The sequence below is a fragment of the Peromyscus eremicus genome, chromosome 1 (assembly GCF_949786415.1).
Source record: "Peromyscus eremicus chromosome 1, PerEre_H2_v1, whole genome shotgun sequence".
Taxonomy (NCBI): domain Eukaryota; kingdom Metazoa; phylum Chordata; class Mammalia; order Rodentia; family Cricetidae; genus Peromyscus; species Peromyscus eremicus.
The window spans coordinates 59196386-59223439 of NC_081416.1; the positions used below are offsets into that span (position 1 = coordinate 59196386).

Sequence of the window (27054 nt, forward strand, 5' to 3'; positions counted from 1 at the left end):
CTCCCTGAGTCATCTGCCAGGTGTCAACTCCGACCCCCCACCTGCCTGTGTTCTCTGTAAGGGGCTCAAAGACTGTGTCAGGTAGGCAGGTAGCCAGGTGCTAGGGCCTGAGACAGGTGTATCCCTTCCCCAAAGGTTTTGCCGGAGGACATACCTAAAAAGTGAGTGACAGACACTGAGTCCCTGCCCAAGCAGGTACCATTGTTCCTCGGCCTCTCTGGCTATGGGAATGCCGGGAAGATGGAGGTGCCACATACCTTCCAGCTAGGCCTTAGAAGTCAGGACCAGGAGGGGTTCCCCTTTCTCCTTAGGAAGTCTTGGGGGCTAGAGTTGTTTTTCCTTACAAGGAGTTTTCTCTTAAAGCAAACAGGGGTGGGGGGGGAGCTTTCCTAAAAGCAGAAGTGATCAGCAGGGGCCCAGGACCCTTCTGCCCCATTTCAAAGACCTCCTCCCACAGATCCTTACATAGTCAAACAACCAACCTCAGGGGATGAGCCCCCTTGTTCCTGGTAGGGTTTAAGTGGACACTGTGTCCTGAGGTGGTAGGTGGCGTGTGGGCAGACTAGAATTTTGAGGTTTAAGGATTCTAAGGCTTGTTTTGTTTGTTTTTTTGTTTTGAGTTTTTTTTATTTGTTTGTTTTGAGACAGGATTTCTCTGTGTATCCGTGGCTGTGTTGGAATTCACTTTGTAGAACAGGCTGGCCTCGAACTCCACCTGCTGGGATCACCATGCCTGTATCACCATGCGCAGCTAAGGTTTTTTGTTTTACCCCTGCATGTATGTATGTGTACCACATGTGTGCCTGGAGCCCATGGAACTCAGAAAAGAGTAGCAGATCCCTTGGAACTAGAATAATAGACGGCTGTTGGCCTTCATGTGGAGGCTATGAATTGAACTGATTCCTCTGCAAGGGCGAGAGCTCCTACGTGCTGAGCCATCTCCTCAGCCCAGATTCGAAGTTTTAGCAGCTTCTTTCAAAGAAGTCCACAGGAGTTGGCTGCTTGGTCTCAGGAGGAGAACCTAGTTCCAGCCACTGGTGAGGTCTGTGGGGAGATGAGACAGGCCAGTGTCCTTGGTGTAGCTCTAAGGCTGAGGAGGCTGGGATTAGGTGCTTGGCCCCAGTCCCCGCCCCCCCAAGCCTAGTTCCCCGCTTCCTCCTCCTCTTTTTAGAGACAAGGTCTCACAATATAGCCCTAGCTGACCTGGAACTAGCTACCAGGCTGACCTTGAACTCAGAGATCTGTCTACCTCTGCCTCCTGAATTCTGGATTAAAGGCATGCGCCACCACCACAACTGGCTCCTGTCTTTTAAACCAACCTGCTTCAGATCCCAGGAGGGTGACACTGTGAGCCAGGGAAGGGGGAGTACCCTGTGTCTGAACTTTGCTAGAGATGTCTGGAGGATTCCTCAGTGGTTGTGTTAGTGGACTCAAGGGCTGGATTAATGACCTGGAACTGACTCAGGCAAGTTTGTGCTCCCTAGAGCCTTGGGCTCAGCTGTAGTTCCTCCCCCAGAAAGCCCTCTGGCTTGGCTCCATTCTTGACTCCTAGGCTTTCTACTCACAGATCTAGGCGAAGCCCAAAGAACTCAGGAGGAAGAGGTTCAGAAGTTTATTGCCTGACTGGGCCAGGTCACTGGGCTCTGTGGTCACTGGGCTTTGTCTTTTTTCTGGGACAACGGCTTCCTCCAGAGGACCAACAGGACAAGCATATTCACCATGAACTGCACATGGCCAAAGATGGAGACACCATAGCTTCGGTAAAGCAGGCCACCCAGGGTGGGTCCTAGAGTTCGGGTCAGTGGATGCACAGACGCACAGAGTCCCAGCATGGTCCCTGGGAGAAAAGGGGAATAGCAGTCAGACCCTGGGCAGGTCTCTGGATAGGCTGCCTACCTTCTGGCCATAGCCCAGTCATCTGCCCATTGTTCATGGATGGCTCGAGACAATTTTCAGAGTACCTGTCCATCTTCCTCACATACACCCCTCACCTCCAGCAGCCCCTGCCCCCCAGTTAAGCACAACACCCTCCACTCACAGGGTCAGTTTCCCTGTGTGCTCCACAAATTTCCCAAGCAAGGGAGGAGTCTGGGAAAGGGGTCACAGGTCAGAAATAGGCCACACCCTCCCAGACCTGTCAGTGTAGATGTAATTTGCATAGGCTGGGCTCCACCCAGGACATCCGGGGTGCTGGCTTTCACACTCTCTCCTAATGGTGACTGAGATGGCCAGTGTGGATTCGGCTAGGGAGGGTCTGGTCCCCTGAGGCACCGTAGGGTTCTAGGGCTGGCATTCTGGTTGGGCATGGTGTCCCTAGTGCCTCTCATATGGCCCTTCCTCTGGTTGTCCCCCCACCACCCTCCTCTAGCTTCAGTGGAGGGCACTACGAGGGCTGCCAGTGTCCTCGCCTGAGTGCGTGAGCTCCTATCTCCACGTCTCTGGTCAGCTGTCTCAGTGTGGACAGGCCTGTCCAGCAGGACCTTGTTAAAGTGACTGTCAGTGGAGAACAGCACCCACTAACGCAGTACCCATCCCACCTGCCATCCCCAGGTGGGAGTCACACTCTGCCCCCATTCTGCTCTAGAAGGTGACCGACCGACCCACCGAGCTTTGCTACTCACTGGTCAGGGTCTTCTGAGACCAGCCTTTTAACTGGGCCAAGACAAGGGCCTGCAAGGCCCCACCCACACTCAGGGCCGCTCTGGGGAAACCCAGATGCAGCCTCTCACTGCCCACAGGCCTGCAGACACTAACTGACATCAGGCAATTACCGCCTCCTCGGCAGGCTCCCGGTTCCCAGGCAAACCAGGCTCTGCTCTTTCCAAGCTAAGGGGTGGTACCACAGGCCTGACGTGGCCTGGGTGCCTTGGCCTGCTCCTCCTGGCCAGCCCCACCCTCCACTTGCTTGGCCTTAACACCTCCTCCGCTCCTTTCAGAGAGAGTTCCTGGCCCAGCCCTTTGGAGCTGTTCTCTTGGCAGCATGGAGTGGCCACCCTAGAGCCTTGGAGGCCAGGCCCGGAAGATTTCCCTTGTTCTGTGCATTCAAACCCTCCATTCAGGAAGCTCTGAGCACTGTGGTGTCAAGGACTGGGAATTGCCCCATGCTCTTCTCCCTCTCTGGCCTCATTACCTCATCAGCCACCAGCTGTTTCCCCAAGTGGCCCTGTAAGCCCTTCAAGGCCCACTTCTTGGCTCCTCTGGCCTCTGCCTAGACAAATCGCTGGTCTCTCTCCTTTTTAGTAAAATTTTGACATGGATCAGAACCAAGCCAAATGCCTCTTCCAGGAAGCCCTCCACCTGTGCCCTTGCCTGACTCTGTACTTGTCAGTAGGGCTAGGAAAGGACAGGATCTTTACCTGGGCTCTTCTTTCTTGTCACCCCCACCTATTCTGGTCCAGGCCACTGGGAGAAACCCTGACTCTTGGAACCCCTATGTATAGCTCACCTGTGTCTGAAGCGGACACAGCCTTGGTCAGCATGCTGTCGGTGACCACATTGAGGGTGCAGAGACTGAATACCAGGCCGGGCAGCAGAAAGCAGAAGTGGAGAACATTGGACATCAGCACCTGGCAGAACAATGGGCAGGGCCATGCTGAGCAGGGAAGTTGCAAAGCCAGATGGCAACCCACCCTGAGGTCCCATGCATGGTGCTCCACCACGGAAGATGCCTCGCTTGGGGAGAAGAGACAGTGCAATGTGGCTTGAGGCGGGCCAGGGACTCAGGCACACCCAAGACATGGATGGATGGAGGATGGCCTGAGACCTGCTTCACAGGGCAGCTCTCTGTGAGTGTGTGTGTGTGTGTGTGTGTGTGTGTGTGTGTGTGTGTGTGTGTGCTCTCACCATGCCCAGTCCCACAGCAGCAAAGACCAGCACACTGGATCGCAGCAGGGCTTCCTCTGGGAAACGGGTGCTCAGTCTCCCAATGACCAGGCCTTGGATCACCTAGGAAGGATGACAAGGGGGAGGAGAAGACAATCTAAACCAGCAGTTCTCAACATGTGGGTCTCAACCCTTTGGGGGTCAAATGACCTTCACAGGGAGGGGTTGCCTAAGACTATTGGAAAATGCAGATATTTATATTATAATTCATAACAGTAACAAAATTACAGTTATGAAGTAGCAACAAAAGTAATTTATGGTTGGTTGGGGGGGTCACCACAACATGAGGAACCATATTTTATTTTATTTTTTTTAGTTTTTTGAGACAAGGTTTCTCTGTGTAGCCCTGACTGTCCTGTCCTGGGATTTGCTGTGTAGACCAGGCGGGTCTACAGAGCAAAGGTGTAGGTGTAGGCCACTACTGCCCAGGGTTTTTTGTTTTTTGTTTTTTGTTTTTTTTGTTTTTTTTTGTTTTTTTTTTTGGTTAAGGGACTGTATTAAAGGATTTCAGCATTAGGAAGGTTGAGAACTATTGGTCTAGACCACGGCCTGAGCTTCTGCCCTTTTGAAAGGGTTCTGTCAGGAGAGAAGGTATTCTAAAAAGGCACTTGTGAGCCTCTCTCTGGCCATCAGAATTTTGAAACAATAGACCCTAAGGCATTGGAATTTACCCAGAAGTCTCACTCTGGGGAAGGGAAAGGCTGAAGCCTGGTGCCAGATAGAGGGGGAGCTTGTCTCCCAGAGATCTTCCAGAGTTCTGAGAACTTGTTAGACCATCTTGCAGGAGAGACTGGAGCTGACAGTGATGGGTCAGTGACGGGCAGGACCACACCTTGACCAGGACTGCCTAGGAATGCACACCTCCTGCCCTCTGTTTAAGCCTGAACCTCATATCTGGACCCTGAGGACAGACTTGGGAGTCTGTGGACCGCTTTGTCCATCTTCCTGATATGGTAGCCCTGAACGACTCTTCTGTTTGCTTTTCACTGCTCCCTGTCTCTTTAGCTGACCTATTGAGAAGTGGCTGAACTCCAGATTGTTAGGGCTCCAGGACCTAAGCTCTGACCCTGACAATTCCGGAAATACCTTCAAGGCAAGGGGACCTCTGGACTGGTGGCTAGGGTCCTCTCAACCATTTGCATTCCTTGAGAGCACCTCCACCTCCAGCAGGGATTGCAACCAGAGCAGACACCTGAGTCACGTGGTTCCTAGAAAGCCACAAGGTCATAGGGCAATGGCTCCTCTCAAGGAGAAGGGAAAGAGAATCCATGCCAGGGATACCCAGGGACACCAGAGACATGACTCAGCAGGCCAGGCAGCCTAGGGTGAGGCTCCCTATCTCATCATCAGATAGGAAGTGCCCGTCTCTACTAGGAAGGAAACGTGTGAGACCAAAGGCCAGGACTGAGTAGAGGCAGAGCCGTCAGACTGCTGGAGCCGGTGCTTGTCAGGGTTCGTGGGGGTTGGATCCAGGCTTGCAACCAAACCGGTTCAGCCACAACCCCCACCAGGCCCGGCAGAACCCTGTTGCTTCCTACAGGACCATCAACGTCTTAGAAAAACAAACCCTCTCTAGATGGTTTTATGGAAGCATTTAATGCTGGCCTCAGCCACTTGGACCTCCATCCTGACTACCCGCCGCAGCCTCGACTTCCCCATTAAGTTGAAAATAAGCTTCTAGACGCCATGCAGGCCTCACCGTTATCTGACAAAACAGTGAGGTTAGTTAACCAGCCAAGAAGGCCACTTTCCCTCTGCCTTCTCACACAGTCACCTAACCAAGGCCGTCCCTGCTGCTGCCCCTCCTCTACCTAGCAGCTAAAGCTTAAATCTCCCTCCTTTTACTCAGACTCCTTATCACTCCCCAGAAACCAGCAGGCCACCCTTCCCTGTAAATGTCACCAATGCCTGGTCTTTGTCCAACCCCAGCCCCTCCTCGTTCCTTGCTATTTCCTTCTGCTACCATGCTCCTTTTATAGCGTCTCTCCCTCTTACTCAGAATCTTTCTTGCTATCCTAGGAGCTCTATGCGGCCCTACCTCAGTGCCGGCTGAATGGCTAGCATTCTAGAACAGCTCTGGGTGATAGTCAGGTATCAGGGCTACCACAGGAGTCTTTCTTGAGGGGTCCTTATGAGACATGGTCTGCTAGCCGGATGGTAGTGCCTCATGCCTTTAATCCCAGGACTCGGGAGGCAGAGGTAGGCTGAGCTCTGAGTTCAAAGCCAGCCTGGTCTACAGAGTGAGTTCTAGGATAGCCAGGGCTACCCACAGAGAAACTCTGTCTCAAAACAAACAAACAAAAAAAACCCCAAACGACAACAACAAAACAAGATAGATAGATAGATAGATAGATAGGTAGGTAGATAGATAGATAGATAGATAGGTAGGTAGATAGATAGATAGATAGATAGACAGACAGATAGATAGATAGATAGATAGATAGATAGGTAGGTAGATAGATAGATAGATAGATAGACAGATAGATAGATAGACAGATAGATAGAAATGATCTGCAAGCCTGATGGAGCCATGACCCTGATCCCATACTTCAGGACTCCCTGTGTACTGCTCCCCCGTGTCCCAGTGCCCCCATCCCCTAAGTGTTGGGATTACAGGCGAGCACCACCAGGCCTGCTTTATGTGGTTCTGGGGATGGACCCCAGGCTTTGTGTGTGTGCTAGGCAAGCACTCTACTAACTGAGCTACATTCCCAGCAAGCAATCCATTTAGAATGAAGCTCTGCTTACCCATGGGGCGGTATCGGTGGTTTTGTTTCTTTCTTTTATTCCCACCAGGGTGTCCCTTCTTACTGGTCAGATTAGAGGCTTTCCTTGTCCTTGGGAGTGGGACTGACCAGGGAGTAGGCCAACTCTGAGCCTGGAAGCTCAGGGAGCAGATGGTTCAGAGGTGCCAGCAACGCCACCAAGCTTCCAGAATGATCTGGACCCCTCCACTGCTGGTCTCAGACTAGCCACTCCTGTGCCCCGACCAACAGGCAGTCATCCTGGGCCACGGTAGCATGTCACCACCCGTCTGCCACCCAGGGTCTGGTCAAATGCCAGTAGGAACCAGGGAGCGGGGAGCTGGCTTTGACGATGCTGGTCTTGGGCTTGCACCCATGGACCCTGAGGAGCTAGCTGAGAGGATGCTCCACTTGTACCTCAAACATGCCTGAGGGCACCCCTGACCTCCGAGGGTGCCCCTGACTCCCTATAAGGGCAGCATATGCTGGGCGGTGGTGGCGCACGCCTTTAATCCCAGCACTTGGGAGGCAGAAGCAGGTAGATCTTTGTGAGTTCGAGGCCAGCCTGGTCTACAGAGCGAGATCCAGGAAAGGCGCAAAGCTACACAGAGAAACTCTGTCTTGAAAAACAAAAAAACAAAACAAAACAAAAAAACCAAAAAAAAAAAAAAAAAAAAAAAAAGACAGCGTACTAGATGCCTTGCTCTTAAAGAGGTCCTGGAGTGCCTAGGATCTTTCTCAAGACAACCCCAGCTACCCCACGGGACATGCATCATGGTTAGCATCACTCAATTAAGAAAGGAGATGGAGTCTGAAAATTTGCTACATTACAGAGTTAGGGACAACAGACCCTGACTCCAGTCAGAGCTCCACCACAGCATGACTATCTCTGGTGTCTTCCGTCCCTCCCAGACCTGTGTGCTGCCCAGCACTGAGTCATGTACCTGGTTGACCCTGGTCTCTATCACTTTGTAGGATGGGAAGGCAAATGCTGAGTGTTCTCTCTCTCTCTCTCTCTCTCTCTCTCTCTCTCTCTCTCTCTCTCTGTGTGTGTGTGTGTGTGTGTGTGTGTGTGTGTATGTGCGTGTGTGCAGGCCTCCCCAGACACTCCCTAAGAGAGGACCCCCAGGTGGGAGAGGAGGGAGCCAGGATGGCAGGATGGCCACTCAGTCATCCTGGAGGCAGGTCTCCCAGAGACTAATGCTGGGAAACCGAGTCCTCTCGGCCCTACAGCATTCTCTGCACATGTTTCACTTACCATCTGGAGGACTCCGAAGAAGGACATGAGGTAGCCAGCCTGTGCAGCCTCTAGCTGGAAGAAGTCCATGGAGATGATGGAGAACATCACCATGAAAAGTCCTAGGTAGAGGAGCAGGTCAGCCATGGTGTCAGGTCCCACTACAGCACACACCTCCCTCCTGTGTCCTAGGCAGGGGACTTACCTGGCCAGGGAGGGCATTTAACACTATCTGGGATTCTGTAGAAGTTGACTCCCTGGGGGAACTGCTGTTAAGTAGTCCCTGTGAGCTACAAGGTGCCCGGATGGGAACCCAGGATGTCATGGGAATCCTCAGAGGCCCCTGCCACTTATGTGTGTGTGTGTGTGGGGGGGGGGGTTTCAGGTCCCAGTCACTGTAGCTGAAACATCCAGCCTAGATGGGTGGGCCTGGTCCCAGCTGGCAGGTGGGACAGCTTCCTTGTGTCCCCTAGCATCCCTGCCAAGGGCTTCAGTTTGGTGTTGTACAGCCACAGAGCTTCTGAGTCAGGAAAGAGTTGAATCTTTAGGGTTTTAATACCTCTGAGCCCAGAGTGGGATCAGTGGTAGGACCTCTGCCTGGCTTTTGTGAGGCTCTGGGTTCTATTCCCAGCATCAAAAACAAAACCTTCAGACTGTGGCGGTCTCTGAATGACAGGGTCACTATGGTATGTTCAAAGCAGGGCACACTGGGTAAAGAGTCCTGTGTTCCTTCACCAGATGGCTAGAGCAAGAGGCTCCAGAGTCTGGCCACCTCTCTATATGGTACTTTTGGAAGCCCGGTCTGGGTGGTGAGACATAAAGGTTAGCAAGACTCTGTGGGCTGCGGGCCAGGCCCTGAGGTGTCGACCCATAAGAGGATCCAGAGCATGGCAGGGAGGACACTGACCCCCTTATCCTCCCTGTGTGCTAGCACACAACTTGAATCTGCACCCACAGTGTGTGCTGGAAGCCCCCACAGATATAACTGGACAATAAGGACTCAGAGGCAGAACAAAGCATCACCTAGACCTGGAGCTCCAGGGCTTGGGTTCTCAGCCACCCCAGACCCTGGACACGAGTGGAGATGGGCAGTGAGACTCACCTGAAGGGAAGCCAGAGATCACTTTGATCAGGAATACAGGCAACACACTAGGCAGCAACAGCAGGCGGGTGATGGCCTTCAGGTCAAACACACTGGCTTTGGTTCCACCTGGCCACCCGGGCCATCAGTCAAAAACACTGGTGGGGGGGCTCTGGCTGCCAGCCTTGTCCCCCAGGCTTAGAGCTGACAATTCTCTTGGCAGCCTCCTCCCACAGCCTCTTGGGGGTATTGGGCCACTCATCACACTTTGACCAACTCAGGACCCCTGCCTCCCAGGTGAATAGGGGAAAGGTGTCCAGGAGAAGATACACCTGGCATCACTTAGCTCTGCTAGAACATTTCTCGATATTCAGCCTTCAGTCCAGCCAGAAGGCAAGAACAGCCAGAGAGGCATGCCTTCACACCCAGGACACTCTCAGCCACTGGTCTCCCATCTATGCCTAAGTGTTCCCTGGGGCCCTGCTCCTGCTTCTTGTATCAGCCTTCAGTCCCCAGGAGTCTCCCAGGTTAGTCTCCATCTCAGTTGCTGGGCAGAGGCACAGAGGTACCCTTCTGAAGAGCCGGCCTGGCCCATATTTGCCTCCACCTCAGTGGGATCACCCACCGAACCAGTAACTTCACATAGCTCTAGACACTCAGCACTCAGAGACTAGCAGCCACCCTCACACCCTCTGTGTCCCCTGAGGATTCCCTGGCTCTTCTAGACTTGCCTTTAGAGCCTCCCTGCTCAGGGCCTTGCCTTGCCTGACTCCTATAACTGTGTCCAGCTGGACCTACAAGGAATCAGCAGCAAGAAGTGGAGAGGAGACTTCACCTCCTCTATGTGCCCCCTAAACCTCTTGACTGGAAAGTCTTCCTATTCCCAGTAGAGGCACAGGGTGCTGGCTTCTGGGGCAAAGTGGTACGCATTAGCCCAGTTGTGGGCAGGTGGGGCTTACCCTGATGGGTTGACTGGACACTGGCCTCCTTGGTGGTGACAGGGACACAGGTAAAGCTGAGGATAGCTCCTAGGAGTGTGACCACAAGTGCCACGATGGCAGGACACTGGATCCTGGGGGTACAGCCTGGGTTATACAGTGTGCTGCTACAGGGATACATTCTGAAGCAACCCCCACTCCGCCTTGTCCTTTGGCCCCATTAAGACCTCACCTGCTAAAGGTGCACAGTTCCAGACACTCGGTCCCTTAAAGTATGTTATCAGATAACAGTTGCCCCAACATGCAGGTCCTGCAGCCTCTGGGAGGTAGGGGGTGGGGGGTGAGGTGGAGGCTGGGACAGTGTATGAGTCTAGAGGGTTGCAGCACTGAGGTAGAGTGGCCTTGCTCAGGGTACAGTTGGTTCCCAGGTTCCTCAGGGACTGACAGACTTGTGGGTGTCCCTGAGGATAGCTTTAGAGACCTAAGACCAGGTGCAGGGTCCTCTCTCCAGTGAGGGCAGGCTGGGCACTAAGTGGTCTCTAAGAAATCACCTTTCTTCCTCCAAAAGACCCTTTTCCACTCCCTAGGGGGCAGGACCCGCCAGGGATGGGGAGTTTGGGTTCTGTGTCTCAGGCCCTTGATGCATGATTCTGTAGGGAACCCTCCTGCCTGCCAGAGACTCCCTGTCCCCTGGGTGCCTTGCTATGAGTCATGGAACAACCCAATACTTCCAGTACAGCCTGTCCCTCTAGAAAAAAACCAGGCACCTGGGGACTGGTCTTTAGATCTCATAGTCTTCTTCAGTGCCAAGCCCAACACTTCCTCTGAGTGGGGAATTTCTCTGAGCTAGCCAAGGACCTGAGGCTGGTACACCCTTCCCTCCTCAGATTCAAGAACTCCTACATACTAAGCATGCTGCCCATCCCCCAAGCCAGGCCCTGGTCTCAGCAGGGTACTTTTTACCATATGCTTAGAATCTGGACCCTATGAACAGATGGACCTAAGCTGGCCCTTGGCATTGACAATTCAGCAGGTAAATGTGTCCAGCTGTTCACATGGACTGTTAAGGTACTGCCCCAGACCTCAGTAGCATCCCACACTTGCCCTGTTCTGGCTCCTGAACAGACATGAATGAGAGTCAGGGTCTTGGGAGAACCCCCAAGCTGCCAAACAAAACCAGTTTAAGCTGCCTGTGCCCCTCCCCATCATGTACATGCATGCACAGACATGCTCACCAGAGTATCTCTCTCATACAGAGGGACAACAGATACGATCACATACGCGTATACAGGTACCTTTGCTAGAACTCTGACATACACCTGCAGGCAGGGGGTATCAAGGAAACCAGCAGGCTACTACTAGAGACCAGACCTCAACAGTGTGGGGCTGGCACATCATTCTTGTTATTTCCCTCTCCTCCAGAGCAATTGGGCATCTAGTTCTGACTGCTATGGTTCCCTCGATGGACCCCTTCCTTGGCCAATATCAGGGAACATAATACTGGACCCCAGAATGAGACCTCTTCAGGCCCCAAGGGACTGGCAGGAAATGATGGGTGACACGGGGAGGGACACCCTTTCCAGTGGCTGGCCTCAGAGGCCTTTCTTTTGGTTTCTGGTCTCTGAAGCCCCAACATCACTGCATGAGGCCAGGCCAGGTGGGGGACAAAACCTGCTCTTTTTCATTAGAAGCTCCAGAAGCACTTAGGAGCAGAGGTGGCCACCTATGATGCTATTTTAGCAAACTGGTGACACATGAGGGTAGGTGGTAGGGCCCTAGGTCCCTTCCTGAATCCTGTCTGTCTTCTGAGTGGTGACCAGCAAATCAAAGGCCAGTACTGCCCTGGGAACGCAGGTCCTGGGGCTGGGATACTCTGCAGGCTCCCAGGAGAACCTGAGCCCACAAGTGGCTGCTGCCTGTGAAAACTGGGTTGCCACTCACTTCGAACTCAGAACTCCCCAAAAACAAAACAGTGAAAGGAAAGCAGGCAAGAAGGAAAGTCAGTGGTGGGGGGTGGGGATGTGTGGCTCAGTGCTAATAGTGTTGTCTAGTATATACAAGGTCCTGCGTTCAATTTTCCAAGTACTGGGGGATGGGAAGTGAAACTCTGGGTCTGTGAGGTGGTTCAGAAAGTAAAGGTGCCTGTCATCAAGCCTGCTGACCTGAGTTTAAGCCCTAGAACCCACACAGTAGGAGAGAACTGACTTGCACATTGTCCTGTGACCTCTAGAACCACACCATGGCTCATGCTCCCTCCTACTAACACACACACACACAAAATAAAAATAAATAAATAAATAAATAAATAAAAATTAGGGGCCTGGAGAGATGGCTCAGCAGTAAGAGCCATTACTTTCAGAAGACCCAAGTTTAAATTCTGAGCACCCAGATCAGGTAGATCACAATTGCCTGAAACTTACTGCTCTTTCAGAAGACCCAACTTTAATTCTGAGCACCCAGATCAGGTAGACCACAATTGCCTGAAACTCCAGCTCCAAAGAACATGACACGTTTCTCAGACTTCTCGGGCCTCACACTCACACATGGCACCCATACACAAATAAAAATAAATAATTGCTGGGCGGTGGTGGTGCACACCTTTAATTCCAGCACTCAGGAGGCAGAGGCAGGAGGATCTCTAAGTTCCAGGCTAGCCTAGGCTACATAGCAAGTTTTAGGACAGCCAGGGCTACACAGAGAAACCCTGTCTTGTAAAAAAAGCAAACAAACAAACTGACAAACAAACCACAAAACAAACAAACAAAAAACCCTAAAAAAGAATCTATCTTTGTCTTTTTAGTAAGGGTCTCCCTCTGTAGCCTTGGCTGGTGTGATACTTGCTACGTCAGGCCAGCTGGCCTCAGACTCCCAGAGGACCACCTGCTTCTGCCTTTCACCTACTTTAAGACACGTGCACTGCCTTGCCTGGCGAAAATTACATCTTTAAAATTTTTTTCTTTAAAAAAAAAAAGTAAAATTGTAGGGCAGATAACCCCTAAGGCTTTCAAGCTTGCGAGATAGTGTGACATACCTCCAGGGCCTCCGCGTTATCGCACCCCAGCAAGTTCTCCAACAAGCTCCCCCTCAGGGTCCCGCCTCTGTGGCTTGCACAGGTGCGAGCCCATGCTGGACAGGTTCTTAAAACACCACCCACCTTATGCCTTGTTTTCTACTTTTTCTTTTCTTCCTTTCTTTTAAAAAAATGTTTCATTCATTTTTATTTCATGTACACTGGTGTTTTGCCTGCCTACATGTTCTGTGTAGGGTGTCAGATCCCCTGGAACTGGAGTTACAGACAGTTGTGAGCTGCCATGTGGGTGCTGGGAATTGAACCTCACCATCACCTTCTTCCCATCCACTGAAGAGTAGAAACTGCATAGGTGGGTACATGGATAGCTGTCACAGATGAGGGTTCCTCCATAGACATTGTTCCCATCTTCCCTGGCTACCTGACTGCATTTCCCCAGTGGCAAATGAGGGCTGGACTACAGCTGTCTTTCTGTCTTTCTGTCTTCCTTTCTTCCCTTTCTTTCTTTCTTTCTTTCTTTCTTTCTTTCTTTCTTTCTTTCTTTCTTTCTTTCTGTCTTCCTTTCTTCCTTCCTTCCTTTCTTTCCTTCTCTCTCTCTCTCTCTCTCTCTCTCTCTCTCTCTCTCTCTCTCTCTCTCTCTCTCTCTCTCTTTTTCTTTTCTTTTGAGACACAGTCTCACTATGTAGCCCTGGCTAGCCTAGACCTCACAGACATCTGCCTGCTTCTGCTTCCCAAGTTTTGGGATTAAAGGCATTCACCAACCTGGCATAGTGGTGCAGAGGCAGAGACAGGTAGATCTCTGTGAGTTCAACGACAGCCTGGTCTACAGAGTGAGTTCAAAAACAGCCAAGGCTACATAGACTGGCTCAAAAACAAACAACCAAAAAACAAAAAAACAAAAAAACCTCAACAACAACAAAAAGGCATGCGCCACCACACCTGGTACATTTTATTTATACTTTTTTTTTTTTATAAGTTGAGCCAAGACTTCAATGAGATCAGTTCAGCCTCTCACCGCCTCTCCCCATCACCTTCTTCCCATCCACTGAAGAGTGGAAACTGCATAGGTGGGCACATGGATAGCTGTCACAGATGAGGGGTCCTCCATAGACATTGTTCCCATCTTCCCTGGTTACCTGACTGCATTTCCCCAGTGGCAAACAAGGGCTGGACTACAGCTGTCTGTCTCCTCACCACTGTGCTTCTGGCCATCCTGGAGCCTGGCTACCCACATCCCATCTGCCAGCTTCAAGGAGGCTTCTGGCACTGCAGCCATAGTTCAGCAGTCACAGCTCTTTTCTCCTGGTTTCCAGGGCCTGTTTGTAATGCTGAGGGTGGCCCTCTGCCTGACCTAGACTCTGCCCAACCCTATCTGGGTGCCTGCTGTGTTCCAGGATGACAACTCCTTCCTTACCACTCTGGACCCCTGCCCAATGTCTCCAAAGCCCTGAGAGGCACTGTAGAACCAAGGTCCTTGATGCCAAGAGCTAACATGCAGATGTGGCTTAAAGCCTCTGGTTACATATTCTCTTCCATAACTTGGAAGACAGGGTGCATATGATCCCTTTCACAAGAGATGGGGGCAGGGGACTCCAGAGCACCATTGAACACCCAGCCTGGGGCTTAGTCACAAACCACCTGCACCACCTGCCCTGTATGTGCCGACCTAGCAAGCCCTATGGCTAAGATGGATCTGAAAACCAAAGTCCTGCAGGTGGAGTGCTCCTATAACCCCCGAACAAGTTTTGAATCCCCTTTATCTAGTGCTCACTAGCCTAGAGCTCCCTCCAAGCTCCTCTTCCCGCCTCTTCATTGTGACACAGGACTTTCACCCAAATGACCAGTTTCTTCTTGCCTGGAGCCTTTGAAGATTTGAGGGGTAAGGAACACCACCACCCCTTCGCCTCCCTGGCTTTGAGAGTCCTATTCTCTAAGGCCTCAGGGACCAGATAAGATTTGCAATCAATGCATAGTCCTGGGTATGACTCTGAGCAGGGGTCACAAGGGCCACTTGGTATCCAGGAGGGTTTGCAGGTGGCCACTGTTATCTCGGGGGAACCTGACCCTCAGGGTCTGTGGCTAGATACGCCCTAGCTCAGTTCTTAACGTCCCACCAGACTTGGTGGCGTCTGTTCAAATTCCTGCTCTTTGTGGGTGACAGTCCAGACTCGTAGGCTAGTAGGTCAAGCTGGGCCAACAACATGCTGGATGGCCGTAGCTGAGCCGGCCCTCACTGGGATGGGAGAAGACGTCCCAGTTTGCTGTGGCCCTGGGTCACTTGTTCCTGGGTTTGCATGATTCCTCAGTAGCTCTGTCTTCCCTGGACATCCTGGTCTGAGCCCTGCAAGCTTGGATCTGAAGATGGTACAGTTGAGGCTGGTTATCACCTCAGCTTTACTTACAGCCGTGGTTCTCAACCCCTTTGGGGGCTGAAGGGGCCTTTCACAGGGGCCACATATCAGATATTCTGTGTATCAGATATTTACATTATGACTCATAACAGTAGTAAAATTAGTTACAAAGTAGCAGCAAAATAATCCTATGGTTGGGGTTCACCACAACATTAGGAACTGTATTAAAGGGTCACAGCCTTAGGAAGGCTGAGAACTGCTGGCTTACAGGGCAGCCTGCCTAGTTTGCCAGTCACCATTTCATACCCCAGATCTTGATCACTGGGGTCACTTCCACAGCTCCCAGGACTGAACTTGGATGTCCCATGTCTTAAACCCCACAGGTCTCCTAATACCCATCAGGAAACCTGAGGGCTCCACCTTCAAAAGAATGAAGACCTGACCTCTTGGGCAGCCCTCACCCCTCCCTTGGCCTCAACCGCTTAGGGCACTCACAGCATATCTGCCTCCAAAGGGCCAGTATCCCAGCAGCAGGGACTATACTATATGGCCACTAGGGGCTCCATAGGTCTTGTTCTCAGTAGCAATAGTGGTCCCTGAGACAATGTGAAGGTGGTGTTCTCACCACCCCCAAATGCCCTTTTGGACCTTGCCCCTATCTTCCTGGCTCTGGTCACTCTCACCCCTTGGATCTTTTCAAATAACCAGGGTATCTTGTCTATGGGACTGTGCCTCCATTGACAGGCACCTACACTCACAAAAGCTGCTGCTCACCCATAGGCAGGGCTCCTCTCTGGTCCCATGTCATGACCCTGGCTGTTCTCAGACGAGAGGCTGACTCAATACTTGAACCAGGTCCTGAGGACCAATGGCTCAGGACCCTTCCCAAGGTCCAACCCCAGGTTGTGAGATGTTAGGGTTCAGGGTGATAAGTTACAGGACCAACCCTACCTGCTGATGTGTGCATAGTGGCTCTGGGCTCAGGGCCCTCCTTGGGAAGCTCAGCCTCCTGGGTCTGAGCACTAGGCTGGCCCAAACCAGTTACACCAGTGCCCACCCCGGCAGGCTCCAGTGTCAAGTCCACTTCCTCCTCCCACTTGCTGCCCCAGGCTTCAAAGATGGGCATGGTTGAGACCTTCTAGGGAGACAAGCTCCCAGGGGTGGGCAGAGAGACAGGGGACAGAGAGACCCCTACGTGGTCTTGATTTGCATTAAGGAGGGGGAGGGTAAAATATGAGTGGCTCATAGGTGCAGGTGGGAGCTGAGGGGTGGGGAGAGGGTTCAAGTTGCCTGTGGGGGTAGAAGCCCTCACTGTAGGACACCTGGGTCCTGGGGCTCTCTGGGAATGAGAAGTGACTACAAATGGCTTAAATACTCAGGCCTCCATGCCCTCACAAACATGTGCAGGACAATCACACTCACAGCTGTGTGAATCCTGGAGGGTTGCCTGGCTATGGATCTGGCTAGTCACATCTGGTGGGACAAAGACAGACCCCTCAGCTATAAGCCATCAAGAAAGAACTTCCCATGCATCTCCCACAGATTTGGACAACGTCAGGTCAGTTCTGCGCATGAAGGTTCCTTCAGATGTCTTATGTGTGACAACTTGAAGAAGTCCCCATTCTCACTGCGCACTGTCCCCAGGTCTGGGCACTGGACTGCCTCCTCATTTGGATCTCAGGTCCCCCATTCAGTGATTGAGATGTTGAGGTTGGCCTCTTTATACATAATATAAATGTCATGGTTATAAAGGGTCTCAGATCTTGGGATAAGAGGAGGTAGTGAAGCTGATAGAATATTCTGGAAGGTGTGGCAGAGGAGAAGGTCATTTGCGGGGTGGGGGTGGGGCTGCTGGGAAGGAAAAGGGAGTGAGTGGTGTCTTCTGAGTCCGCAGTTGGGACAATGCAGGTGAGGACAAAGGGGCTGTAGGAGGAGCTGGCTGGGGCACACTGCTGGTGGAAACTGTGTGGACAGCAGTGATTGTACACCATCTGGGTTGCTCAGTACCTGAGGGTTAGGTCACCCCACAGCACTGGGGAGCTCGGAGAACCCATGGACCTACATCACAGGCGAAAAAACCTGTAGAGGTAAGGGGATGAACCCCTGTCCCCGGCAGCAGGAGGGTGGCCTTGGGTGTCCCCCTGAAAGTTGCCTTTCCCTGGGTGCCTGCATCCCGAAGAAGGCTCCGCTAGACCGCCTCTTCTCCCCTGCACAGCCACAGTCTGCTTATGCTGACCCCTTTGTTCTCGCCTTCTTTCCTGTGATCCATCCAGGGACTGCAAAGCAGAGGCCACAGGGAAAAACCCTTGCTGAGCCTGAGTCACCTTGCTATTGCAGCTCAGGTCCCTGCCCTCTGCAAGCCACACAGCTCCTCGGCATCCTAGACTCGAAAGGCCGGGAGCATCCAGGGCACTCTGGAGGATGTAGCAATGACTATCCTCCGCTGGCAGGGGTGCTCAGCTGTACATATGCTCCACAGTCCTTTAGCTCAACCGTCCCCAGGGGATCTTCATGCTGCTCAGACCCCCTAGGGAGAGCCCAGACTTTGGACTGCATATTGGTGTTGTGGCTTGAGTTTGTATTCCCCTCCCACCCAGGGGAAGAAACAGCCAAGGCTCTGTTCTCTGTGCAGACCCCAATGGCCATCTCTGGCCCGGTCACTGTCCTTACCCACTTGGATGGTGCAGAGCCCCCAGCCTCATCTCCCTTCTGTGTACTCATCCCCCACTTCTCAGCTCCGTGGCTTGGCTCTTCCCATTCTTTGGCCTCTGTAGCCACTTGGCCTCCTTACTTCCCTGGACCCCAGGGTCTGTGAACATTCTGGTTATTTGCCTCCCTCCTATCCTGCATTGGGCTCTACTTAAAATTCACCTGCTCGGAAATCCTGATCATCACCTCTCCATCCCCATCTTAGTTTCTTCTTTCCATGTCTCACATAGTTCAATCCAACATCATCATCATCATATCATCATCATCATCATCATCATCATCATATCATCATCATCATATCATCATCATCATCATCATATCATCATCATCATCATCATCATCATCATATCATCATCATCATCATCATCATATCATCATCATCATCATCATATCATTATTATTAGTTTTTTCCGAGACAGGGTTTTTCTGTGTGGCCCTGGCTGTCTCTGGAACTCCCTCTGTGACCAGGCTGGCCTCAGACCCATAGAGATCCACCTGCCTGTGCCTCCTGAGTGCTGTGATTAAAGGCCTGCGCCACCACTGCCCGACTTCAATCCAACTTTATAACATCTATGGGAAATGTACTGTCTTTTCTATCAACCAGTTAAATAAGACAAAACTTCATTAAAAAATATAAAAGAGCTGGATGTGGCAGTGCATGCCTTTAATCCCAGCACTTGGGAAGCAGAAACAGACAGATTTCTGTGAGGTTGAAGTCAGCCTGGTCTACATAGCAAGTTCTAGCAAGTTCCAGGCCAGCCAGGGCTCTACATAATGAGACCCTGTTTTTTTTTGTTTAAAAAAAAAAAAAAAAGAAGGAAAGAAGGAAAAGATTAAAAAAAAAAGAAGAAGCTGCCTGACCGAAACTCAAATTCCTCCAGGGTCATCAGTTCTTAGAATCAAAAGCCGCTCAAGGTCGGGAACTCTGCTCAGAACTGCATTCTGCTTATCGGTTTGAAATCAGCAGATCTTGTAAGAACACAGAGGTGCACGTAAACACTAGACCAACCTCTGACCACTCAGAGTGAGGCAAAGGACCCTTTGCCTCAGGAGTAAATACCTAGCTACCCCCCACTGGTATGCCTGTCCCCCTCTGCAGAAGTGAAACCTTCTGCCTTGTTGGTCATTTTCTTTGCCTTGGTGGTCATTTTCCTAGGACCCCAGACCCATTTCTAACACACCCTAGAGACTTGGACTGTTTTACTCCCCATTGCTCCCCAGAATCTAGAGCCCTGGAGGAACTTATTAGATGTTCAATTAACACTAGTGAGCAGACAAGCTCAGGCTGACATTCAAATGTTGAGAGGACATTCAGGACCTTATCAATGAGCCCCGCCATGTTTCCCTGGAGACCTTCCAGCCAAGCTGGGTCTGTCTCCACTGCAAGGGACAGACAGGAGAGCCCACCACAGACCATCCTAGGACAATGCTGTAATGGGGCCCATGGTGTCAGCCCATACCTGGAACTCTAAGCTCAGCCATTACCCAGATGCCTCTACTGTCATTGGGTTGGTCTGAAGAAATTTGGGGACCCTAGGCTACAAGGCCCTCGAGAGGGCCTGGCTTGAGGAAGAAGTCAAGCCCTGAGAACCTAGCACTGGCGTTGTTTATCCAAGGTGAGAGAGCGTGGTTGTGGCCAAAGTGTCCCTCAGATAACACCTCTAAAGCACAAGGATTTAGGCACTAGGAAGGTTCTGTCCAGGAGACAGCCTACAGAGAGTTATGTGGGTCTTGAGGACACAGGCTCATCTGAGAAGGAGCACACACCTGGGCCGGATGAGGCACCTGTCCCAGCACCACAGCTGACTTCAGGAGAGCTTTTAGTCTCAATGACAGCAGCTGCAGGCTGACTCTTAGGATCTCACTGGGATGGGCGCAGGAGGTTTGGGGCAAGGAGCTAGAGAACATGCTAAGTCCAAGGTGAGGCTTTTCTCCCAAGCCTGCTTAAAAATAGCTGGGTCTGTCGCCACTGCAGGGAACAGACAAGAGAGCCTACCATCCTGGAACCATGTATTGGGGGGGGGGTCTTTCTGAGGGGGAAAGGACCTGAGGCCCCAGGATAGGACCAGGTGAAGCGCTCCAGGGCAGAGAGCTGGGAACTTGGTAGAAGCCTAACTCAGTGGATCTCCTCAAGTCTGCAAGCCACTATCAGAACTAACTTTTAGGGATGAGAAGTCAGGTACACCAGGTGGGCAGCACACCTGGGTACCCCTTCCTCCCTCTTCTTCGAAGGGACCCCGGCCACAACCCCCTCCCGAGAGTACAGGCATCTCTAGAAACAGCTTGAATGGGATTGACTGCAGTAAGAAAGAATGTCAGGACTCCCAGTCTACACGTGAATGCCTGAGGTACTTTCCCAGCCCCTCCTTCAGGACAGGACAGGTGTTCCCAACGCGGTACTTTTACGATCTTGAACGTTATCGTAGCGCCCCCTGGTGGCGACGCCACCCCAAGGCCCCCACCCATCTTGCAGGTTGGTCCCCAAATTTAGGTGGAGAAACCAAGTCTCAGAGAGGTGGTGCTTCTGGGTCGATGGTCTGAGGGTGAGCAGGCTGCTCAGTGCCTCCCCGGCTCCCCACCTGGGTCCTTCCCAGGCCACTTACCCATACTTGGTGCTAAGGGTCCCGCCAAGCAGAGAGCCGAAGATGATTCCAACGCCGAAGCAGAGACCCAGTCGGCCCAGGGCTGCGGGCCGTTCTGCGGGCGCCGTCAGATCTGTGATGACCATCTGGGCAGCTGCGGGTGGAAGGGAGCTGAGCTGGACCCGATCCCTCACCGCAGAGAGCCCACTGAGGGGTCCAGGCTACGCCCCCAAGCTCCTCCAACTAGGCCACACCTCGCAGCCCCTCCACCCAAATTGTATCCCCCACAGCCCCTCCACAGCGCCCTCCACCCAGGCCATGCCTCTACAACCCTCTCCACTCTATCTGGCCTGTCCCAGACCACGTACCATCTCTCCATTCGGAGGCCACCACTCTTGCCATCCCACTCATCTGCCACCTGCCCCCTACCCGAAGCCACGCCCTTATCTCTCCCCTCTACCCCCTTTTCAGCTAGGCCTACCCACCAGTCTCTACCTGGAAGAGTGTGCATGAGCGCTGCGGGTAAGCGCGAGGCGAAGAGCAGGAAGACACCAGGTAGGGCTGGGCTACAGAGGGCCGCCAGGAGCAGGAGCAGGTACAGAGCCGAGGCCGCCAGGAAGGAGAGCGAGAGGGCTGCCCGAGCCCCGTACTGGTCTGCGAACCTGGGGCAGCAGGGCCAGTCAGTCCCCAGCAGGCAGGGCTCTTCCCCTCCCTCCCCACTTGGGGCTGCTGGGAGGCTGGTGAAGGACCACCCAGGGCATGTGTGGGTATATGGACTTCCACCAAGGATATCGTCTGTAGGCCCCCAGCTGGAGTTCAGGGTGTCACTAATGGGGCGCCAAGGATGCTTGGAAGCCGGCCAGGGGTTGGACCTCTCCTGCGCCCATTGAACAGGCATGCCAGGGACCAGACTCTGAGGGGTTGACATGGGTCTTGTGGGTTCTGCATCCCTCACACACCATACCTGCCAAACACAGGCCCACCCAGCAGCGTAAGCACGCCAAAGGTTGTCTGCAGGTAGCCAAAGGCGACAGAATCTAGGCCCAGTGTCCGAGACAGATACTGAAACACAAGAGGGGTCTGTAGTCAGACCACCTCAGACAGGTAAGGGTGGGAGGGAGCAGAGGGCAGTGTCCTGGGAGAGGAGGCCTTCCCTGGGAACCCTCTTCCTCCTCCCTCAGGTGGACCCTGTAGGAGTCCCAAGCCCAAGACTTCTGGCGCACCCCCTCTGCAGAATACACTTCAAGTGGGCCACAGAAAGACATCCATCCTCAATATTTTGTCTTCAAAGCTTTATAGCATTGTCCTGGCCAGCAAGCAACTGCCCCCAAACTCCCTAATAACCTCTGAGATACAGCCCAGTAAGACAGTCTGCTCTGTGAGTTTGTTAGGACTCAGCCTCTCTATCTGATAGACTATCTGATAGGAGAAGGGAGGTGGCAGCATCCCAATAGAGTCCCCAAGCAGTCCTGGGACCCCAGGATCTCATCCTCCCCACCTGAACTACACCCCACTTGAGCCGCTGTCTCCCTCCAGACCTCTGCCTCCTCCTTCCTCCTTTCCTGGCCCACCTGTCTTAATTGAGTCCGCAACCCTAAAGGCATCTGTCCTAAGGATAAAACTCCATAAACTCCCCTCTCTTCTCTTGAGGCCTTCCTGGGGGCCTCCATTCCGACAGTGGCCCTCTATTACGACTCTTCCTAGTGCCTTCTCCTGCAGTCCCTACAGCCTTGGGTCCTGGTCCAGGTGTTCCAGGTGTCTCCTGCCTCACCTGAAGCAGTTGCTTCTCCCCCCGCCCCCTCCCTCCAGCAGTCCGCTCAGGGAAGCTCCAGCAGGTCTGATTGGCACCTGCCCCATCGGCTTGCTTCCTCCTCTGTGACCCTGTGCTCTAGACTGTGCCGGCTCTCCTACCTCATCAGTAGTCTCTCCCAACCTCCTTTCACACTCAGAGAGCCCTGCTGTGGCCATCTCTACCACGTAGAGCCCGACGCCTCTGTCCCCTGCCGGCACGTTCCTCCTCTACTCCGTACCGTGTCTGAAATCATCTCCAGCAAGCATGGCAGGAACTGGGCACCTGTCTTCCTCGATACCCATTGGGTCTTTGACTATTGTTTCTTTGACTTGATTTTTTCATTTTATTTATGTGTGTGGCTGCTTTGCCTGCATATAGTCTGTGCACTGTGTATGTGTAGAGCCTGCAGAGGGCAGCAGATCCCCTGGGATGACGGTTACAGGTGGTTGTGAGCCTCCACGTGGGTGCTGGGAATCCAACCCGAGTCCTTTGGCAGAGCAGTCCGTGCTCTCAGCCGCAGAGCCCCCTAATATTGCTTCTTCACTGCAGGCAGCATTCTCTGTCCTCCCAGGACTGGGTCCAAAGTCCCAGTGTCACCCCTGAACTCCTTTCTCTCACCGCAGCCAATCCACGAGCCGTAGATCTGCCCCCTCTCACCGCTGCACAGTTCTCCCTAACCATCCTGGAATCTCTTCAGCACCTGATGGGTGTGGTCCTGGGACCTCAACGCCTCCTCTAGCGGCAGGCTCAGCACCACCCCAGGGCCTTTGCACTGGCAATGCTTCTCTGGCTGCCTTTACCCCTTTGCTCTTATGTTGCCTTCTCAGCCAAAGTTTCCTGACCCCAAATCTGCCTGTGCACTTCTCACCCTTTCTGACTCCTGACCACTTCTTCTTCCTCCTTCACTGCACAGTGTAATTATTAGACCATCACCACTGAAACACTGTCAGCCACCAGCTCGGGGGGGTGGGGGGCGGAGCTCTCTGGTCCTTTGTACTCTGCTGTGTCACAGTAGGCTGGCCAACCAGAGCCTCTGTCTGGGAGCCACGGAAGATCTCTGCAGGCTATTCTGAGGCTGAAATATATTCTCTTCCCCGTGCCCACCCTCCTTTCATGAGGAGGAAGGTAAGGCTCCTGTCCAGGCTCCCACATTTCAGGAAGGAGGCTTGGGGTGGGGTCCTGGTGTGAGTGAGCAGAGCTCAACTTAAAAGGATTGATGGAGGGTGGGGTCCTGAGCTGGAAATGTCTGCTACTCCCAGAATGGTCACAAAGTCCAGGCCTGCCTCTAACCCAGATCCCCAGCTGCAGACAGGGCCAGGGCAGCCAAGGCTCAGTCAGACTTCACATCTTGGTCATATCTGACTCTGCTCTTTAAATTCCTGAACCTTGGACTTTTGGATATAATGTGAGGAGGGTTCTGGCTTCAATCAAAATTCCTGTGTGCCTAGGCATCTCACTTCTGCCTAGCCTGGCCTGCTGACCATATACTGAGTGGGGCCCGAGCCTAGCACAGAGCCAACCTCAACCCAATGCTCCAGCCAGCCTGGCCTTGAGACTCTCCAAGGGAGCATTGAAAGGTGGTCTGTGGCCAATGTCACAAACCACGACCCCAGGATGGACAGAAAAAGGAGATGAATAGTCAACCCCTGAGTTCTCCCAGATGCTGCTGCCCATACACTGTGGAAGCCCGTGGGCTAGCTCCATCCAAATTTGTTGAGTGACTGAACAGTGCAAGGTAGGAATGAAGCAACGTTGTAGGTAGGTACCCTGTAGCCAATAGTGACTATTCTGCCCCACCCACCCTGATTCAGGTAGATTCAGCCAGGCTGTGGGATCAAGTCCCTGTCCTCATATTTTGGTGTGTAGGAGAGAAACCAATGACCCGGGTAACATGGGATAGGGTTGAAGTGTGGACACAAGGAAACAGAGGGGACGCCTAGCAGGACAAAGGGACGAAAAGGTCACAAAGGTCAGAAAAGACTAGGACTTCATACAGCCCTTTGGGACAGGAGCTGAGTAGGTGTCCAGCACAGGCACCCAGGGGGAGGAACAAGGGCAGAGGGCAGCAAATGAGGGTGGTTACAGGAGGAGGGTACTGCCTCAAGAAGGGCAGAGAGGGAAGCTCACAGGTTGGGGGGTGGGTGTCAATGGGTCCAGTTCCTAGGGTCCTTAACTTATCCAGAGGGAGGTGTCCAACAGCATCAAGTCCCACTTTGCTCCTGGCCATTGCCCACCAGGAAGGCAGTGCGGGGCCTCTGGTGTGGGGTGTGGGTGTTACTCACTGGTATGATGGAGAACTGCATGAAGAGACAAGTTAGCTCCATGGCAGCCAGCACATAGATGAGTATGATGATCCCTTGCCTTCGCAGAGCACCCATGCTTCCAGGGATCTGGCCAGTCATCACAGGCAGGCAGTTTCTGGAGCCCTGCAGGGACCTGAGCCAGAGCAGGGTAAGCCTTGCAGCAGGCAAGGGGCAAAAGTCCTGTTGATTCTGGCTGGGTGCTGACTCACCAGGTTGGAAGGGGTGGCCTGTGCCTGCAGGAGAGGGAGAAGAGCGTGGTGGACTGCAGAGCTCCCTAGGGCTCCCCAGCTACTTCGACCTTCAAGAATTGGTCAGGTACCCTCCCCATCTGCCAGCTCCTGGTCTAGGGCATAGCCTCCATAGAGGAGGAGACAGGGGCATCCCATACTTCATGGGGCACCCCCACCTGAAAGGGGCATCTGGTTGAGCCCCCAGGTGTCCTCCACAGGAAGACCCCGTGCCTTATTTCTAGAGGGAAATGTAGGCAGGTGTGGTTTGTGGCTGCTGCTTTTGGTGGGTACGGAGTGGATGCAAGTCATTATGCAGGGGCCTTCTTGGCTCCACTGAGAACCTTCCTTCTTCTGGGACCTGCCTGCAGCTCCAGGGTCTTCTGGTCTTCAGGTCCCACCCTTTCAGGGCAGCTCAGCCTCACTTACAACGGGGCTTTCCTCCCCCCCAACCTCTTCCACAGGTGGGAACCTGATTTTACGGCCAGGCCAAGCCCCTTTCAAAGTTTTGCCTGACTCTACCATTAGGGCCCCAGGACAGCCTTTACCCGAGATTCCGTCAAGGGCCCTGATACCAGGTGGTTATCCTGGGCTCTGGAAGCTCAACAGGTGACCTCGGATACCTGTCTTCGCCTGGAGAGTGTCGCTGCGTTCCTGGTGGATGAACCTTCCCACTTGTTTTCTGACACCTGCCCTTCCGCAGTGACCCGGGAAGGTCCCGCCCTACAATAGCCTGGGTCCTCCCCCTACTCCAGGGCTGGCCCGCCTGCCTGGCAGCTCACTCCACCCACCCTGGGATCAGAGCAAGCTGGCAAAGCAGCCTCTGAGCATTCATTGGCCAAACCAGACACGCCTCCCGAGACCCCCTTCCCACCGTCTGCCCCAGCGGGGCTTGAGAGATTCCAGGGGTATTCTGTCCTGCTTGGACCCTACCCTGGTCGGGAGAAGGCTGGGACCCTGACCGCTCAAGCAGCACAGGGTGTCCATTTCGGGTTGGGGAGGGAAGACGAGAAGGAGGAGGAAGAGGAGAGGAAGAAGGAGAGAGGCTGGCCCTGGGATCCAGATTCAGGAGAAAAAGGGAAAGCAGAAACCTGGGGAGGCGCACAGATACCACCATACTTGTTTGGGCAACTCTTGAGCACTGGATCTCTCTCCACAGACCAGGAGGTTTCTGGAACCTACAGAAATGCCTTCTTTTCCCCATGTCACCCTGCCTGCCCTGTTCCCACACTCCTGGAGGGGCAGAGATGCCTGGTACACAGCACTTTGGTCCTGATGGTGCCGAGGGAACCCCGGGAAGACACGGTTCTGATCGAGCTCGACCCAGGCCCATTACTATCCAGACTCTCCAGACAGGTCGACCATTGCTAGGAAACCATTTGCTCCTTCAGGCGCCCACCCCACTTTCTACCTTGCAGCCGGGTAGTGGTCAGGCCATAGCGTCAAAATCAGCATCTCCTTTGCTGTGTGCTCACTCCAGCTCAGCAGATCAGAAACAGGACGAGCTGTGACAGGATGGGGCAGCCATGAGGCGCCCAGGGAAGCCTAGTGAGAACATGCCTCAAAGCAGGCAGTTGGGCAGGGCCGTGGGAGTTCGAACTGATGGATCAGGCCCAGGGCTCTGTTTCCAGGTGTGTGCAGTGTGTTTGGGGTAGATTCTAGTTTGAGAATTGGGATGGGAGATGTGTACAAGTGTGGATCCCAGGTCCTTTTGCTAAGAGGTTGTAGGAACCCACCACCACTGTCTGAGGGTTGGAGGAGGAGACCAGTCAGCCAGGGCTTCCAGGAAGGAAGAGACCAAGCCTGATATGGAAAGGAGAGGACTTGGGGGTCAGGAATCTCAGATCTCAGGGAAAGACGGGAGTCCAGATTCTTCTGAGCTCCATCAGGTAGAAGTGAGGAATAGTTCCTGTCAGGTTAGTCCCCTGATTGGGTTAATTCTTTCCCAGTGGACACGCGACATCTTGACTGATTCTAGGGTCCTAGGGGCAGAGTTTGGGGGTTGAGTAAGATTGCCTCGGGACAGCTGGGGGAGGCTAAGGATCCTCTGGTATTCATGATAAGCAAGAAGGGACAGGTTACTCACCCACAAATAGAGCTTGCAGTTTGGGGGAACAGGCGGGTGGAATGATCCTAGCTTTTGTACATGTTCTAAGCAGGCTCCGGTGGGGCGGGGCACT

The 27054-nt window shown here is 53.1% G+C and overlaps 1 protein-coding gene across 1 annotated transcript; it reads right to left on the reverse strand.

Moving 5' to 3' along the window:
• Positions 1 to 1595: 1595 nt before the first annotated feature.
• Slc22a18 (solute carrier family 22 member 18) lies at positions 1596 to 27054 on the reverse strand. Its single transcript, XM_059249597.1, has 12 exons — positions 26961 to 27054; positions 26286 to 26379; positions 24627 to 24880; positions 21517 to 21614; positions 21048 to 21214; positions 20574 to 20706; positions 9904 to 10016; positions 8966 to 9073; positions 7885 to 7985; positions 3844 to 3945; positions 3446 to 3566; positions 1596 to 1837 (listed from the first exon to the last, which is right to left on the reverse strand). The coding sequence occupies exons 3-12, from the start codon at positions 24744 to 24746 to the stop codon at positions 1650 to 1652; spliced, it is 1251 nt and encodes a 416-aa protein (XP_059105580.1). The 5' UTR covers positions 24747 to 24880; positions 26286 to 26379; positions 26961 to 27054; the 3' UTR covers positions 1596 to 1649.